Here is a 17,258-nt window from a genome sequence, read left to right as displayed (position 1 = left end):
AAAAACTGAAGAGGCAACTGAGATCAAGAGGTGGTTTTGAAGAATCTGCCTACCTTAAAATTCGTCAGTTTGCATCTCTTTCCAAAGTGCAGGCATCATTTGTAATGCCAGCAAGTTTTAAAGTGCATGTATTCATATGAGTGAATGTTGATACATAGTGATGTACTGGTAGCAGCTTGAAAAGCTAATTGTAGAGCTCCCTAGAGTCAGTTAAGAGTAACTGGATTACATTTTTTTGACTTTCAATTCTTTAAATCATATAATCTGCTGATTGTGCTGTTTGCTAACACTAAAGCCATGTCAGCTTCATAGGGTGACGATATGTCGGAATAGTGTTTACAGCTCGTTTCTGCTGCTCGCAAGTGGCAAAATTATAAATATTGCCAAATTAATTAATTAAAAAAGGAAGAGTTTGTGAAAGTATATTTTTAGATGAGAAGATCAATACCACTTTGATGAACATAAAGCCAAAAGACGGTTAGCATAGCTTAGCATAAAGACTGTAAATATTGGGACACGCCTAGCCTAATGAGGTTTAAGAGCTTCGACGTGTCTTAAAAAAGGCGGTTGCTAACAAGTGCCGACTAGTCCAGCTTTACAGCCCTGTTGTTTACACTCGCGCTCATGGAACTATAGTGTAGTTCGGTTATAGCCTAACGTTAGCTTTTTACTTATGGTGATGGCGTCACACTTCAAAAATCATAAATGTGGTGTTCATTTGTGAAGATTCACTTGCTGAAAAAAACATGTAATTATCATGAACTGCAATCATCCAAAAATCCATCTTTTTGTAGAGAGAACCAGTGCGATGCTAACTTCGGGAATTGGCCTCCATAGCTTGATGATCAGCGAGCTTTAGAGGTGGGCAAAGTTTCCTCAAGTTTGGATTGAGCCAGGCTGTTTCTGCTTGCTTCCAGTCTCTATGCTAAGCTAAGCTAACTGCTCGCTGGCTCCAGCTTCAAAATCAGCCTACAGATATGAGAGTAGTATAGATCTTCTCATCTTCCTCTATGCAAGAAAGCGAATGCACGTTTTTTCCCCCAAAATGCTAAGCTACTCCTTCAAGTCACATAGGAAGACTTATTTGTTGTGGTACAGCAGGTTGTTAAATCTTTTTTATTTGCTACAGTGAGCAGACGCTGGCACAGCAGGAAGCTTCCTTCATTTTTCTGTTTATGTTGTTTGTTTTCTCCTTTTGAGGACAAATCCAGTGAGTTGACATGCATAGGTAGCTGCTGCAGACAACTCCAGTCATTATGGACCCTTTGCTGCACCTAATAGCCTACTTCCACTGTGATACAGTGTGGTCCTGTATGCATAATCAAAGTTCAGAACGTGAAATGAATTACTAACCCAACTGTGTGATGGAACCTTGTTATTTCAGCATCACAGGTCTCAGCAGATTAAGCTGAGATCAACTTAACCATCATAATTTAATGCCTATTCCCAAACCTTAAAGCCAAACCTGAAGCCTCAAACAGGCCTTTGAAGAAGTCAGGACCGGTCAAAATGCCCTCACTTTCCAAAACTGTCCTCACTCATAAGTTGGTCCTCTAAAAGATACATCTACAAGTACACACAAACACACACACAGTGTATTTACCTGTACTTTGTCATACAGCTCCTGAATGCTCCCCTCCTTACGTGACACAGAGAACTCTGGGCTCTGCAGGATGGCCTCGCCGCGGGTCATGTAGCTGTGGACCTCTGTGAAGTCCACGTCAAACCTGAAGACACGCACACACACACAAACATGCACTTGGCAATATTGATAAATGATTTAATTTGCAGATTGCCTAGTACTTCACTACAGCTGATGACATTCAAAGGAAAAGGAAATTATATTTCAACAAGGGAACTTTAAATTAGCCTAAAACTACACTTTTAAAGTCATCTATGTAATCACTAAAAACTAGCAGTGGTGGAAAAAGCTTTCAGATCCTTTACTTCAATTCCTCCAAATACTTAATACTACAATTCCATAAAGTTTGGAGTCTTTACCAATTCATTGTCCATGCAGCAGTTTCGGTGCTTGACGACATTACAAATTTGACTTTTAGCACACTTAGGATTTGGGAGAGAGTTGTTCATGTTCACTAATATGTTTGGACTGTCATAGATATTAGGAATCATTTTAGAGAAATGGGTGTAGTTGCCCTTTAAAGTCGGTCTGAAAGGAGCCTTAGTCCATTTGGATCAAGACCCCAAAACACTTGATCCTACATTTCCCACAATCCAACTCAATGATGGATTTTTGTTTGAAATGTCGTGCCTGGTAAAAACCAACATCTTTCATTCTGCTTTGTAAGTAAATTCTTGACCTTGAAAGTGACTTTTGACTACAGCTATCAATTGAACGGGGGCGACTGTGGCTAAGTGGCGAGCAGGGCCGTCGGTACTGGAAACCTTTCAGGTATTAACCCAAATAACCCAGTACCAAGTAATATGTTCACTTTTCCAGTCAAAAAATACTTACAATTGATAATTTTTATTGCTAGATCTTGAAAAAAAGGATATTTATCAGAGTTACATCTATTAAAGAAAGTTAATGTTAATTTAAAAGAAGACTAGCTCATTAAATCTGATGATTCACTTTATTCAAATTGAAATGTGTCCATGGATTATTGTTTTTAGGGTCATAAAATCTGACAACAGACTTTCCACCACTGCACATGTTTACTTGGTTCACTACACTATACAAGTATTAAGAGGACTTTCACATCCTACTTCACTACTATTAAAGGGTTCATTTCAAGCTGGCCTCGATTATCACTGCAGTGTTTCAGCACCTACCTGCTGAGATAAGACAGCAGAAATGGGTGCATGTAACTAAACATTTCCCACAAGTTAGAAAATAAACTTTCTAGTGCTAATAAAACCTTATAATACCAATATTAAAAGTAGACTTCGGTGTTGCAACAGCACGCCCACCTTTTCCTGAGCTCAGAATCCACCACGACTTGTCTCTTCTTCTGTGGTGGCGGGGACTCCCGGGTCTGGCGCACTGCAGTCGACACCTTCTCCCTGGAAATCACCTTGGTGACGGTCGGCGTGACAGAGTGGGTCAGCTCGGACTGCTGGGCCGTGCTGACAGTGGATGAGAGCTGAATGGACACACACACACACAGAAATACATTTTGACAAAGTGCACACAACAGCAGGCAGCATCAGTTTACAAGGATCCGTCAAAATCCTACTGATCCCAAATCGCCACTCGACGCACTCTCACATCTGTCTGAGTGCGCACGCACACGCGCACACACACACACACACACACACACACACACTGCAAAAGTGTCCTTGAGAGGCAATGAGTCAAAGAACAGTTTAATCGATCACACATTATCACAACAAAGATATAAGATAGGATGTGTGTGGGGTTTCAACAGTTGTGTGTATGCATGTGTGTGTGTGTTCAGACAGCTGTGAGACGGTTAAGTGGCGACTTGGGATTTCTGTGACTGACAGATTGCGACTTCACAACAGGATGAGTGAGAGAGAACAATGCGTGTCTTTATGTGGCTGTTGCATGTTTAGATGAAGGTATCGATGGTTCTAATTCTGAGCATCGTTCACTGTTTTCTGGTGAGTGTGTGTGTGTGTGTGTGTGTGTGTGTGTGTGTGCAGTTTGTTTCAGCAGGGAAGAGCTTAATGACAGTTAAGCAGCGAGTGCCACTACTAGGGTAGCCCTGCTACCATGGAAACGAGTGTGTGTGTGTGTGTGCAGTTGAAGTGGTGAGAGTGTGTGTGCCTGAAGAGGTCAATCTGCTAATTATCTGACCGATTATAATGGACAAGTAATTGCATAAGAGCGAGAGAGAGAGAGGGAGTGAAAGACAGATGGTGTAAGAGCCACATGATTATTACAGTTCATACGTGTTTATGTATAATTTTTATATTCTGTCTGTCCCTATTTCTTTCGGGTTAGTATTAAGCTCTACTCCTCGGTTCATACAATTTTAATTAACAGTTATAGCCAGAGCGAGCCCGACCCAGAATGCATCTGTGTATTGTGATGCTGTGATTTTCCACCACTTTTTTAAAATGTAATTTCACGACATTTTTATATATTTCAAACGTTTCAAAGCAGATGTGTTAAATCACTAACGTCTCTCTGCCCTTAAATGAGCCTCTCAGGTAGTGTTGCAGAAAAAGATTGTCACTTTTGAGAAATATGTTCATTATATTAAGAAATTATATTGATATTAAGAAGGAGTGTATTTTCCGAAAATGTAGTAGTATTACTTGAAGTCGCAGCATTTATCATTATGGTCAAATTGTTTACTTTCAGGTGGTGCTTAAACACATCAAGTGTGACGAATGCTTCCTTCAGGAAAAATAACCAAATCTAAGCTTAAAATTAAATTGTGCTATTCCATCAAAAACACTTTATTCTAAATGACTCCTTTAAAATGTCCCACCTAGAATAAACCTTTTGCACTAACTAGATCCTGTGAAAAAAAAGATATTGTCCTCGGGGCAACTGAAGCCATGACTGAGTCGACTGAGAACAACATATACTTATGTTTTGTTTGGACCATAATGGGGTTCTGAACGGGTTAAAGAATTTTGTCAAGAGTTTGATGAGATCTATAGTCTTTTAGCTTAACGTAGCATAGCGATTCTAATTAATGTGGATCAGCTAGACGTCTTCAATTAAAATTCAACGGGGTCCAGTTAGAGAGAATTTCCTAAGAGGAAGAAACAACATACAGTTATATAGGACAACGTTGCATTGCTCTGCATTTGGTAGGAGCTAACCACCTCCAGCCACTCCGTCAAGCTAGCGCATCTCAAACCAGTAAGTCCAAGTACACAGTGGACACACATCGTCATACACCAAAACAACCCTTGGCGCATCCTGGTGTACAAAGGTCGTAAAACCTAACTGAGCATGTGTGGCGTACCTGGGAGCTGCTCATCTCCAGACTCTGGATCAGTCGGTCCCAGCGCTGGGCAAAGCTGTCCAGTCTGGCCTCCAGTTTGCTGGCCACCTCTTTGTTCTTGACGCTAGACAGCAGGTCCTGACTCATGGAGCACAGCTTGTCCATGGTGGGACGCTTCACCTCCAGGTCCTCCTTCACCGTCTGGTGGAACATACACACAAACAACAAAGGATGGGGATTTAAGCTCTCCTGGTTTTTGCACAGGACTTGTCCCAAAGTTACTTCACGTATAGTCCTCCTTTTTGCTAAATGAAAGGGATAGTAGATCTGCTAAAGGAAGACTCACAGCAAGACGGCGGAGGCAGGTCACCATCTCCGCCTGGTCCTTCAGGTTGACAGTCTTGATGGAGCGAACCAGCTCCTCCTTCTGAGTCAGCCAGGAGTCAAATAGACACTGTGGGGAGAGGAGAGGAGTGAAAAAAACTACTCTCTGTCCTTTGATTTGGGGCATAAAAGTTAACAAGGCAGAACTTAATAGTTCTCTATTTGAGCCCTGGAAATCACCTTCACCACTTTAGTAGAAGAGAGAGGAGAGGAGGAACGGAAGATGATAGGAGAGAGAAGGAAGGTACAAGAGAAGAGGAGGATTAAGAAGCACCTAGAAGGGGAAAGAGAGCAAGAGGAAGTGAGGAAAGGGGAAGAGTTGATTAGGGGAAAGGAGAGGAAAGAGGACTGTGGGTACATCCCAAGTCTAGAGTTTAATCTGTGATCTTTCTTCAGTCTGGTATGAAACTCCAGTGATATTTAGACAAATCTGATCAGTCTGATCAGCTGCAGCGTCCAATCACATAACTGATGAACAATGAGGGGGCGTGTCGGCTGTTAAAACATTTCCTGGAAGGCTGTTCTCGTGCGAATAGACGGATGGATGGATGGATGGAGGGAAGAATGAATGGATGGAAGGAAGGATGGATGGAGGAAAGGACAAATGGATGCATGGATGATAGATGGATGGATGGAAGGCAGAGAGGAAACGGAAGGGGAATGAGTACACAGGAAAAGAAAGACATGTTATCATGTGGGAGGCGGTCTCCTGTTGGCACAGACAGCTCGAGACTGCTGCATCTTTCTCAGGCGTGTTGTCTGTGACAGCATCTCTCTCTCGGTCCAGGGTTACAAGGTGGATGCTTCTGTTATCTGCGCATGGACAGTTCATTTGCAACTGGAGCCCGGGGCGATAATAGTTGAACAAGCATTTAGCCAAGTAATGAAAGAAAATTGAATTTAATGTATTTCCTGATGTTTCTGAATAATGAATCAAATTGAATTAGGTTCTTATGGATGTCTCGAAGCCATCGCAGCCAATTATACCTAATAATAATTTATTTCATGATGAATCTATACTTATCCGTGTAACCGAGTAATCAAATGGGCTCAAGATGCCCCTAAATATGAAATTACATAAATATATATATATATATATATATATATATATATATATACATATATATATATATATATATATATATATATATATATATATATATATATATATATATATATATATATATATATATATATATATATATATATATATATATATATATATATATATATATATATATATATATATATGCACATATATATATATATATATGCACATATATATATATATATATATATATATGCACATATATATATATATATATATATGCACAGTCACTTTTAATCGGTAAAACACAAAAACTGAATCATCTAGATTTCATTATGGTGTCATTGAACAAAAATATCAGGAATAATTTCTTAAAATGGAGTATTGATAAAAGAAATTGAGTTCATTTGTCTTTAAGTAGCACCAATGTTAGAGCATTAAAATGTCCTTTTTCTGAAAGGAAGAGGAAACAAAGGTGACTGCGACCCGGAGGGCGACAAAGCAGATCTAATTTTGGGCTTTTGATTAACGCTGATTACTTAATCGTGTTTAATACCATGTTGTGATTTCAACTTCCTCAAATATTAATCACAGAACACGAGCAGATCAGATATCGGGACACGTTTAATTTCCTTTAAAAAGTCTGCGGTGTCTAAAAAATACCGACTGCAAAGAAGCTGACGAAGGGAGGAGAAAATACGATGACATTCCAAAGAGCAATCGAATTCATAATTCTGATCAAAATACATATGTATGCTGTGGATAAGTCCTAGCTTGTTTTAGAATGATGGAATACAATGTTTTGTGAAAAAAGATTTGTGCATATTTTTGCTGCTTTGTTTGTTTGTTTGTTTAAGGGACGGGACGGTCGGTCCACCACTTGACCCCCCTGACTATTGCCTCCAGCATCATCAGGTCAACCTGACCATAATATCGCGGTACTCCAACAAAATGTTTTTTGTTCACCCTGTAGTTGGTAGCAGGTGTAAATAGAGTCACAGATTAGCATGAAAACATGCTGATGTTCAGCAGGTACATCGGTTACCATATTTGTCATCTTAGTTTAGCGTGTTAGCACGCATAGCTTTGCTTGTGTAGCTGAAAGACGTATTCTAAAGTTTAGCTCAAGTTAATATGACACTTCCATCATCTGAGTCTGACAGATCAAGTGGCGTCTACGAGTTCCTTCCATGAACATGAAGTCGGTTTCAGCTTCAAATGACTCTTAAAGCCTGCGGAATGTGGGAGTAGACACGATCCGGATGATCTAATCTCATTACACATGCAGCTGCTGTGATCCTGCCTACACACACACACACACACACACACACACACACACACACACACACACACACACACACACACACACACACACACACACACACACACACACACACACACACACACACACACTCTTACCTGTTCATTAGTGAAGTGCTGCCATTTCAGTAAAATCTCCTGAAGCAGAATCCAGCGTTCTTCTGTCCATCTACAAATGGCTGCCCAGCGGTCACCTAGCACCTGCACACACACATATATATATATATATATATAAAAATATTTTATTAATGTCTACATTAGCACAACAAATCCCTTTGAATTATTTACCCTGATTTAATTATTTTCAATGTCTGCCAAATGTATTGCAGAAAATTTGCCCGAACCAATATCACATGTTGAACCTCAGAGTGCAGCTGGAAACATCTGGTGAATTAACACTTTTAGTGCAGTTTTACCATTAACAATGTTCTAGAACAACACTATGGAAGCAAGTAACGGCTGCAATCATTTCAACTTCACAAACAAAGAAGTACCTGATGGTAAAATCAAACATAACTGATTAATCAATGCTGAATTTAATGCACCGAAATATTTCATTTTGATAAGATGGACAGAATATCACTTCAGCTTTTTTCAGTTTGAGCTGTGAGCTGTAAAAAGTGTATTTTTCCTGACTCCATCGTGTCGGCGTATTAGCGGCAGGTTGGAGCGACGCTCTTCTGTTCCGTTTAACTGGCGTAGACATAACCCACAGTGTGTCCACAAAGTCATCAGGGTGACAGAGAGAGGGGAGGGAGGTGAGGGAGGAGAGGAAATGAAAAGACAATGAGATGCAAAAAAAAATAGGACAGACTCGGAGCGAGAGAGAGATAGAGAGAGAGAGAGAGAGAGAGAGGCCCAGCAGGTTAATCTTAAAATGAATGGCCTGTAATTAATCAAGTGACAGTTGAACAGCAGGGAGAAACCAGGGAAGGCACCTTCCATTTACATTTCGACACACTGTTCTCTCTTCTGTTTATCTCTCTTATCTTGTATTTCGTAAAGAGCCGCATTGCAGGAAACAACGCTTGCAAACTTCCAGAAAAATCTAAAATTGCATTTGCTTTCTATTGATGTTAAGTCTGTGTTCTGCATTGTAAATGCTTAATGTGACACATCACATCGGCATTGTCTTTTTGATATACTGGTGCAAATTACATTTTTCTTTCCTTTGGTTTCTGGCTTAAGTTTCTAATTTTCACCTAATTGGCTTTTGGTGCAGAGCAACTTCCTTTTATTCAAATATCTTCAACCCTTTTCTCCCAAAGGAAGAGCTTCATTCGTACCCAATTATACACGTTTCTTCATATCCTCTTCATGTGTGTGGCCAGCGACAACCAAATCGACCTCAGCTCGCTCTTTCGCACTTACTCCAAATATAATAAATTCAACTTCCAGAGACAAAATCAGCATATCTCCCCCTTTTCTTCCCACGTAAACTTCCAATTTTCCCACTAAGGCAGCCCTCCATCACAGTTTATATCAAATGCAGCTAAAAAGCTACATTTCACAGTGATTTAATGTCATCTGTCTGGAGAATTAGCACCGCACACAATTTAATATTTCTAGTATTCACAAAACAGTGCTGGATGGAAAGACACATTAATCCCTTTTTCTTTTGCAGATTTTCTGGAAATCCGGTTGCACTACATCTACAGTAGCAAGTCCTAGGACTCACACAGGCTCCGCCCTCTACTGGACTCCATGGGTAATACTCTACTCCAGCGGTTCCCAAACTTTTTAGGCCACGCACCCCCTTCTACATCCCAACCGGGTTCACGCACCCCCAAAAAAAAAAATCAACAGAGCCTATTTATAGCCGCATAACAATCGGACCAATGAGAGAACAGTTTGCTCGCGCGTGGCGTTTGTTTACAAGATTTAGTCCGCTGTTAAATGTTGCAGTGTGAACACAAACCGAACAAAGGGGCAACTGCAACATTGTATCATATTAATCCCTGAATCGGAACAAAGCAAACAAACTACGGGTGTGAGAACGCCCTGAAACACTGCAACACAGTTTCAATAAATTTCAGTTACACAAGGCGTCACTTTTAAAGAGCAATAAGGATGGCGAGGACACACGCACAGGCTCAGAGGCAGATTGCATCACATTTAATTAACAATTAACCATACATAGCGGTTTCATTAATCTGAATCGAATTACAATAAAGTTGCTCTCTCCAATCATACATTCCACCATCTCTTTGGTAGCTGACAAGCACACGTCTCGGCGATTGTGTGAGGTAGCTTCTTGCTATTCTGTAACCAGATATGAAGCCCGTAGTGTGTTTTTTGTAGACCCAACACATGAATGAGACTGCAGTTGTTTTTGGCTGTTTTGTAACTCCTCCAATTTCGAAATAAAAAATTTAAGGGGCTTTTGACTTGCACTGGCATGCTTGGTGTACAGGTGGCGACGTAAATAAGAGGGCTTCAGACAGCTGTTACCCAGAACCTCACTGCACACCACGCACTGTGGCTTTGGGCAATCTGCATTGCCAATCCAAGTGAAGCCCAGACCCAGATCATTTTCATCATATTTCCTCTTTTTTCACCTTGACTCCGCGATGGGCCAATGTGCTCCCGTTGTCTGTGCTATCCCTTCCTCCTTTTCGGTCTCCTCCGTCTCATCTTTCTCTGACTCCCGTTCGATTTCTTCTCCCGGTCTCTCCCCAACGCACATCGCAGGGCGACCGTGGCTTACTGGGTAGAGAGGGTTGTCCGCCAACCGAAAGGTCACCGGTTCGATCCTCGGCTGTCCTGTGTCGAAGTGTCCCTGAGCAAGACACTGTACCCCTAACTGCTCCCCGGGCGCCTGTCATTGGCAGCCCACTGCTCCCTATATATACAGGGATGGGTCAAATGCAGAGAATAATTTCCCCACTGTGGGACTAATAAAGGAATGTCTTTTTCTTCTTTCTCTCCGTTCCTCTCTCTCTCTCTGTCCCTCTCCTCTTTTATGACTGATAGCTTCAGATGTCCCACCTGACAGTTTCCCAGATTTCAGCCAATTTAGCATATTTGCATGAACGTTGCTGAATGAATGAAGTTAGCTGTTAGCTGACGTTAGCTGCACAAGCTAGGCTAGCTAGTGTGTACATAAAAGACAGTCTGGCGGCAGGAGCTGAAGTGCATTTATTTATTAAATTGTAAGTTTTTAAATTGAAATGTTACAAAGGGAATTTTTATAATTCATGTTTTTGTGAAAAATCCCACTTAAATTTTCAATCAATTATTACACCATTACATTTTTCTTCTCGCGCACCCCCTGGAGGCACCCCCTCGCGCACCCCCAGGTTGCGCCCTCTACTGGACTCTATGGAGCCTGATGAATACACGCCCAGTAAGTACCCCACTAGGGAATCTTTATGCTTTTACGTGTCTATAAAAAGGCGATCGCTAACAAGTGGGCAACAAGGATCGGGACTTAGGAAGGGTCAGTAAAGTTTCTGAAGATCTTTAAGAAGGAAAAACCTTACTGTAACATCCACAGCCAGCTCTACTACAACTTACCACACTAAACCCGCAGATTTAATAGCTTTCAGCTTGATTGTTTACAGCCTATGGAAGTTAACAAGGGGAACAAAGGCCCATACATCAGACGCTAAGACAAGCGTGGAGGATTAGCCGCACAAACAGGCAGCAAAGTCTGGCTCCTGTTCTGGACTCTTATAGAGTAAACAAAATCAGCAGAAAGCTGCAACACGAGACAGCAAAATCACATCTCCCAGGCAAGGTCCAATTACTGCGCAACACCAAAGACAAAACTATCTCCTGTTCAATCTATTGTCCCAGAGTAACAACAACGCGCTGAGCCCACTGAGAGAGAGAGAATTGTTTTTGAAAGAAGAGATGAATATCAGCCCACGAGGTATGCGTCTTCCCACGAAATGTGAGCGTGTTCAAAACAGCTTTTAGTTTTCGGTGACAATGTGAGTCTTTACCTGAAGTTTGCTCTCCAAAGCCGCAGTGGCGCTGTCTCCACTGGTCTCGTCCACCACCACCACCATGTGGGTCAGAGAGTTCACCCTCACCTGCTCCAGCTCCAGGTCCTCCTGCAGGAGCTGCGATGCAAAAGGGAGTTAAAAGAGGAGATGGCACACGTGGTATCGTTGGGGTACAACACATGCACAGTAAAAATCTGGTCAAAGCGCAACCAAAGAGTACCAGAAAACCCGGCCTCAATCCCATCTCATAAATAATACCGTCGGTTGCACAGTGCCTCCTGGCATCCGATACTGCCAATTCAATTACACTGGACATTTCGACTTCTTTCAATGCTTCTACTTAAAGCCATTTCACACCGAGCACAAATTTTGGTTATGTAATATATAAAAACAGATTTTGTGGGCTCTTGTGAATGCTTGCACACCCCTGCAAGAAAAACATTTTGGACAGAACTTGATTTCAGCTGATTTCGGCCTTCGCAAACATTAGTTTAACCAATGACATTTTTCGGTCCAACCAATGTCATACCTCGAGGTCATGGCTAGCTTGCTAACCCTAGCCACAAGTCTTTATTGTCAAATTTCAGGTCAGAGTTTATGTATTGTGGAGATAGCATTAACCCCTTTTCTCATTCTCATTTGTGTTTTAATTGGTACCTTAACTTCTTTCAGTATTCCAATTGAGATGTTTTAACAGCACATTTTAAGCACCACTTATCTGAAAAGTGTTAATGAATGGATTGTTTAGTCTACCCTCCAGCAGACTACCAAATCCCGACCACAAATGTAAAAGTTAAATTTGTCCATGTTGTTTAAACCCCCCACTGCTGCTAAGAGGATTACTTTTTCTCCATTGGTTGCAATCACAGTAAGGGAAATCGGTTGGAGAAACAACACACACAGTAGATAGTAACTGAGTCTACTCTGTTTGTTTCTGTGACTAACCTATGCTTTCAGCAGCAGATTGTGTTTGGTGTCTCTCCATGCTCTTGGGGTTGAATTGTTCAGCAAAGCGTGATTGGTGGTAATTTAACCAATCAGAGCCCATTTTCCTTTTCCCGCTTTTGAAGTTGCAGAAAAGCCAAAACCAAAACATAACTGGACCCACTGTAAACACATCCCAATCCTCAGTGTTTACCAAGTGGCTTTAATTTGATCACATTCTATGTGGTGGGGTTTGCTATACAGATGTTCAAACTTTCATCTCAGAGCCTTTTAAGGACTTATGGTCAATGTTAAGATTTTAAGTTTACCCACGCCCTTGAAAACAGGTGCTTTCCATATGCATAATACTGGTTATATCAAAAATATTAAAAGATATTTTTGTATGATACACATTGGAACAAGTCAAGTTGGAACGTTAAGTGTTAGTGACTGGTGAGGTCAGTTGAAGTGGTCCTGACAGGAAGTAGCGCCAGTTCAAATGTGTAAACTAAAAGATGTAAGTTCAAGTGTCGGCTCAAGGGTACGCATTGAAAGTCGTTGAAATGAGATGATGTGTGAGGTTCTGTTGTAAAAATAAATTATAAAATTATAAAAAAAATAATATTCTACAGTACCTACCTTCAAATCAAAAAAAATCGAACACATTAGCTAGCTAACTAATTGGATGTAACTTCAGAAAACTGTTATCTTAGAGCACAAGAGAAAATAGCTGGATGTGCAAAGGTCCAAGCCACAGCGTGGTCGGTTTGCTACACTTAGCTTTCAAAGAATGAAGACTTGCTAGCATGGTTGGAAAACTGACTAGTGGGCTACTGGGCAACAGACGGAGGGGCCGAAAGGGTGTAGTTTAACCGGGATCTTTTTCTATGTCCACAGGGTTCTATGATCCGAGGGTCCAATGTTCCCCAGCTCTCCTAAAATGACACATTTAGGCCCTCAACAGGCAGTGCGCTGTTTTGCAGCCTGGGGCGGCTTTTTGTGTGCGTCGCTGCTGAGCGCCCCGTGTTGTTTTCCCCACTCTATACGCCTCGCTTTACTGCAAGCACATTGAGTTGGAAAAGAGCAGAAAAGCACTTGAAGTCATTAGCATTTTTTTCCCATTGCAAATCTGTGGAAGCGACGACAGTAAGTGGTTTATGTTAAGCTAACGTTAGTTCACTTTTAACGTCGCCTTAGGAAAGCAGCAAGACACATCTGAAAAAAATGCGGCCTCAATTACTTTTGTACGTTGAGGTTCAGCCAGCGTCCTTTTGTTGTTAGAGGAGGAATGCAGAGGCTAAGGACGAGTGATTCGATGGTCGCCTGGTAACAATTGTTGCCGTCTGATCAGGGACTCAGGAGAAAGGGTTTTATGTTCTCAGCAATGCTTTTTTCACCAAACTGTGTTTCCCTGGGCTTTGTCACCAACCTACAGCTTATAGCTTACTGATGTTGTACTCCTGAGGCTTGGCAAACAGTCCATGAACAAGATCATTTGAACTTGATAGCAACACGTAAACATGGATTAGTTAAGCCACGCTGGAAAACCAGGTGCTGCCCACCTTGTGCTCTTCCACTTGGTGCTTGACATCCTCCAGGTCAGGACCCAGCGGTTGAGCTCCCATCCTCTTAATCCGCGCCTCCGTCAAATCCAGCCAGTCCGTGAGCTGCTTCAACTGCTGGTGCTGCAGGTCCATCAGGGCCTCGTGGAGTCTGGGGGGTGAGATGCAGTTCAGTGAGCCGTCAATCACATGTTGACACTGCCGGGTGGGGGGGGGGTTAGCGCTCATCAAAAAGAGCTCAAGAATAGTTCAGAAGGGCAGATGACACGCTGACGCCCCAAGCAGTGATTACTGCTGATGTAATTGGTAGAAATGGTAAAAGCCACCTATCCAGTTCTTATACACCCGCTGCTTGATAACAGACCCTTGCTGTATTTGTCTAAGTAGTATTTGGTAGTCCAGGCCATGTCCGCACAGCTTTGTGCTTGAATCAACAATATTATCAAAGAAGATAGCTGAAGAGTTAATTAAATTTGGCTTGGTGTCAGTTATCATTGGATTCACCATAATTAGAAAGGCCGCTGTTCTTTGTATCCATGAATGCTGGCTACTGTGGGGATCCCCATTGTGTAAAAAGAGATGAAACTTCATCCATAACCCAGAATTAAGATTGAAAAAAAGCATGTGAAACCATTTGTGTGTGTGTTTGAGTGTGTATTGATATTTCTCAATGGGGGCCAATACATTCTGTCACGCTTCTCCCAAAGTTCTGAGATCTTTTTTGTTGTCTCCTGGGTTATGTTTCCAAAATCTGTCTTAATTGGGCAAATCTAAATCTTGTGTGATGGCGACCAAAGTTAACCTCATCTACCTGCTCTGTTTCTCCATGCTAACCACTCTCAGGTGCTCCCAGCGGGAGTTCAGGAGGTTCATCTGCTCCCTGACTTCCGAGTCTTCGTCTTCACTCAGGTTCCCCTCCCCCAGTAGGGCGGCGCCGGCCCGGAGGACCCGCCCCACACTGCCTTGGTGGGTGGTCAGCTCCACCATGTACCCCTGGTGAGAGGCAGATCAAAACATTTCTCACAACAATTCCACTCATTCTGCCTAATTACCCCTCCAAAAGAAGAGGAGTGCCTCACATCAAGTACATTTCCAAGTAGGGGTATTTTCTCATAGACTTTCATACAATCGGACTTCTTTTTGCAACCGGAGGAGTCGCCCCGCTGTCAGAAGACTGAATGCAAGTTTTAAAGACACCAGAACCGATGTGGACACTGGAGATTACGTAAATGTAATCAGGCTAAATCATACCCAGATACAATATTTTAATCTTTTACTCATCTTACTATTTCAGGCTAAAGTCTATTGTTCCAGTTCAGTCTTATTTTCAGTGTGCCGTCTTTTTCCAGATGTCTGTTCGCCTTCCATCAACAAACAACAGATTGTTTTTTGGGTAATGGTACACTTTACAGTCATTACAGCAGTCTTTTCAAGCCTGACCCTTCGGTGTAATGGAGGGAGGCTCATTATTTTCTCTAACTACACACTTTCCCTAGTTATTGGACATGGCATTTTGTTTTGGATTAATGGCTGCCATTACTTTAATATCTTTGTTGTTCTTTAGCTTGCTTATATCTGTGCTTCACTGACTTAAAGGAAAATAAAGACTGGGCATTCCTTGTTTGGGGTTTACAGCTACAAACAGAGGCACGTTATTGCTACTCTGTTACCACTACAAGAAGCAATGGTGGTAAAATATTGAACACCTCATTATATGAATACATCTCGTCTAATTAACATCTCGTTATGGTATCATTCCTGTGCTTGCCCTTCCAAACGCGTCTTTCGATGAATCGTTGTCTACAGTGGTAAACAGATTACAGAGAATGAGGCTGTTCTGTGAGTAAAACTAGGACGTCGGTGCTCTGGCTCACCTCATGAGTGTGAAACTGCTCCTTCACCTCCTCCACATTGTTGGAGATGGCAGGCTGGCCCTGGAGCCCATCCTCAGCCGACAGCAGCCATGTCAACACCTACAAATTTCAATCAACGTAACATACCAAAAAGGATAGGTCTGGCGATATTCTGTTTCTCTTATTGTCAACCAATCATGAAAAGCCCAAACCAATACTTTGACTTTACTCTCAATCACAAGCTCTTTGGTTCCTACCGAAGATGCAAACTAAATGTAGAATGAATTGAATTAATCAATTAATCCTCAATTGGTGTTCTAGTGAGTATGTGGGGCAGACTGTGAATGTAGGGTAAAGTCCAAATAAACTAGTGTCTGTGTTCATAGTAATGAAGGAACGTGCTGCACAGTGCAACAGTTTGGCTCACTGATGTGTTTTTAATAGTTATCTAGACATAAAATGAAGCTCTACACACACAATAATTTGATGACAATCAGAAAGATATAGCAAATCACCAGATTTGTCCTTTAACAGAAGAGCACTTTAAATGTAAGATGAACATTTCTGTATCGCCACAATAGTTGCACATACCTCCTCCAGTGCAGCCTGGTAGCTCTCCAGGCTGGTGGAGCCTGGAGGCAGAGGACTGAGGCCTCGCTGTAGCTCCTCCTGGCCAGGACTGAGGAACTAGAGAGGGAAGGGATGTGAGGAGTAAGTAAAGGAATGGAGGGTACGAGGGGTAAATAAGAGTTGAAGCGAGGGAACAAAGAAGATAGAGAGAGATGAGGAGAGGCCTGTTAGTGTTTGCCATTACCGGTGCCAACAAGCAGCTCTGGCCTTTGTCCAACCTCAACAACTTGTCCTCTTTCTCTCTGGGTCTCTCTCCCTCCCCATATCTCTCTTTGTGTGCGCACTACTGATCTGGACACTAACAACCCATCTCTTTTTATCTGGGCTCCTCCTCCTCCTCCTCTCGCTCTATTCTTCTCTCCGGTAATAAGGTCCTACACAGGGCCCGTCCGCCAGGCTGATAACTGTCCGGCCTCAGCCGGCGCCGCTCTCGTTATGTCTGTTTTGTATTACAAATGTGTGCGCTTCTGTCTGATGGTACAGACTCAGAAATGACTCTCTCTCTGTTAGGAGCTCGTAAAGTAATCAAATATGGAATACATTCTGTCTAAAACACGCTCGTTGTTTTAAATTATATCTTTCTGCTCCGAGTTGTCCATACAAAACATGCTTGACTGAGGCAAACTGAGGACAATGCATTGTGCAAATCGGTTTGGAGAACCTTGCAGCGGTGAGACAGGTTCCGCTTTACATCCTAACAC

The 17,258-nt window shown here is 42.0% G+C and overlaps 1 protein-coding gene across 1 annotated transcript in view; it reads right to left on the bottom strand.

The window, feature by feature from the left end:
* Positions 1-17,258, bottom strand: part of dmd (dystrophin) — a 128,379-nt gene that overhangs the window by 91,590 nt on the left and 19,531 nt on the right. The window contains exons 6-15 of the mRNA XM_076095112.1: positions 16,519-16,614; positions 15,949-16,047; positions 14,886-15,067; positions 14,075-14,225; positions 11,586-11,705; positions 7,738-7,839; positions 5,233-5,340; positions 4,908-5,087; positions 2,932-3,104; positions 1,604-1,727 (exon numbers count right to left, since the gene is read on the bottom strand). Coding sequence (XP_075951227.1) covers positions 1,604-1,727; positions 2,932-3,104; positions 4,908-5,087; positions 5,233-5,340; positions 7,738-7,839; positions 11,586-11,705; positions 14,075-14,225; positions 14,886-15,067; positions 15,949-16,047; positions 16,519-16,614 — 1,335 coding nt within the window. The remainder of the gene's footprint in view (positions 1-1,603; positions 1,728-2,931; positions 3,105-4,907; positions 5,088-5,232; positions 5,341-7,737; positions 7,840-11,585; positions 11,706-14,074; positions 14,226-14,885; positions 15,068-15,948; positions 16,048-16,518; positions 16,615-17,258) is intronic.

This window comes from Anarhichas minor, unplaced genomic scaffold (assembly GCF_050575085.1).
Source record: "Anarhichas minor isolate MPS153535 unplaced genomic scaffold, ASM5057508v1 ptg000018l, whole genome shotgun sequence".
Classification (NCBI taxonomy): Eukaryota; Metazoa; Chordata; class Actinopteri; order Perciformes; family Anarhichadidae; genus Anarhichas; species Anarhichas minor.
Note: the sequence above shows the minus strand (reverse complement) of the source record. Positions and strands in the feature narration are given on the sequence as shown.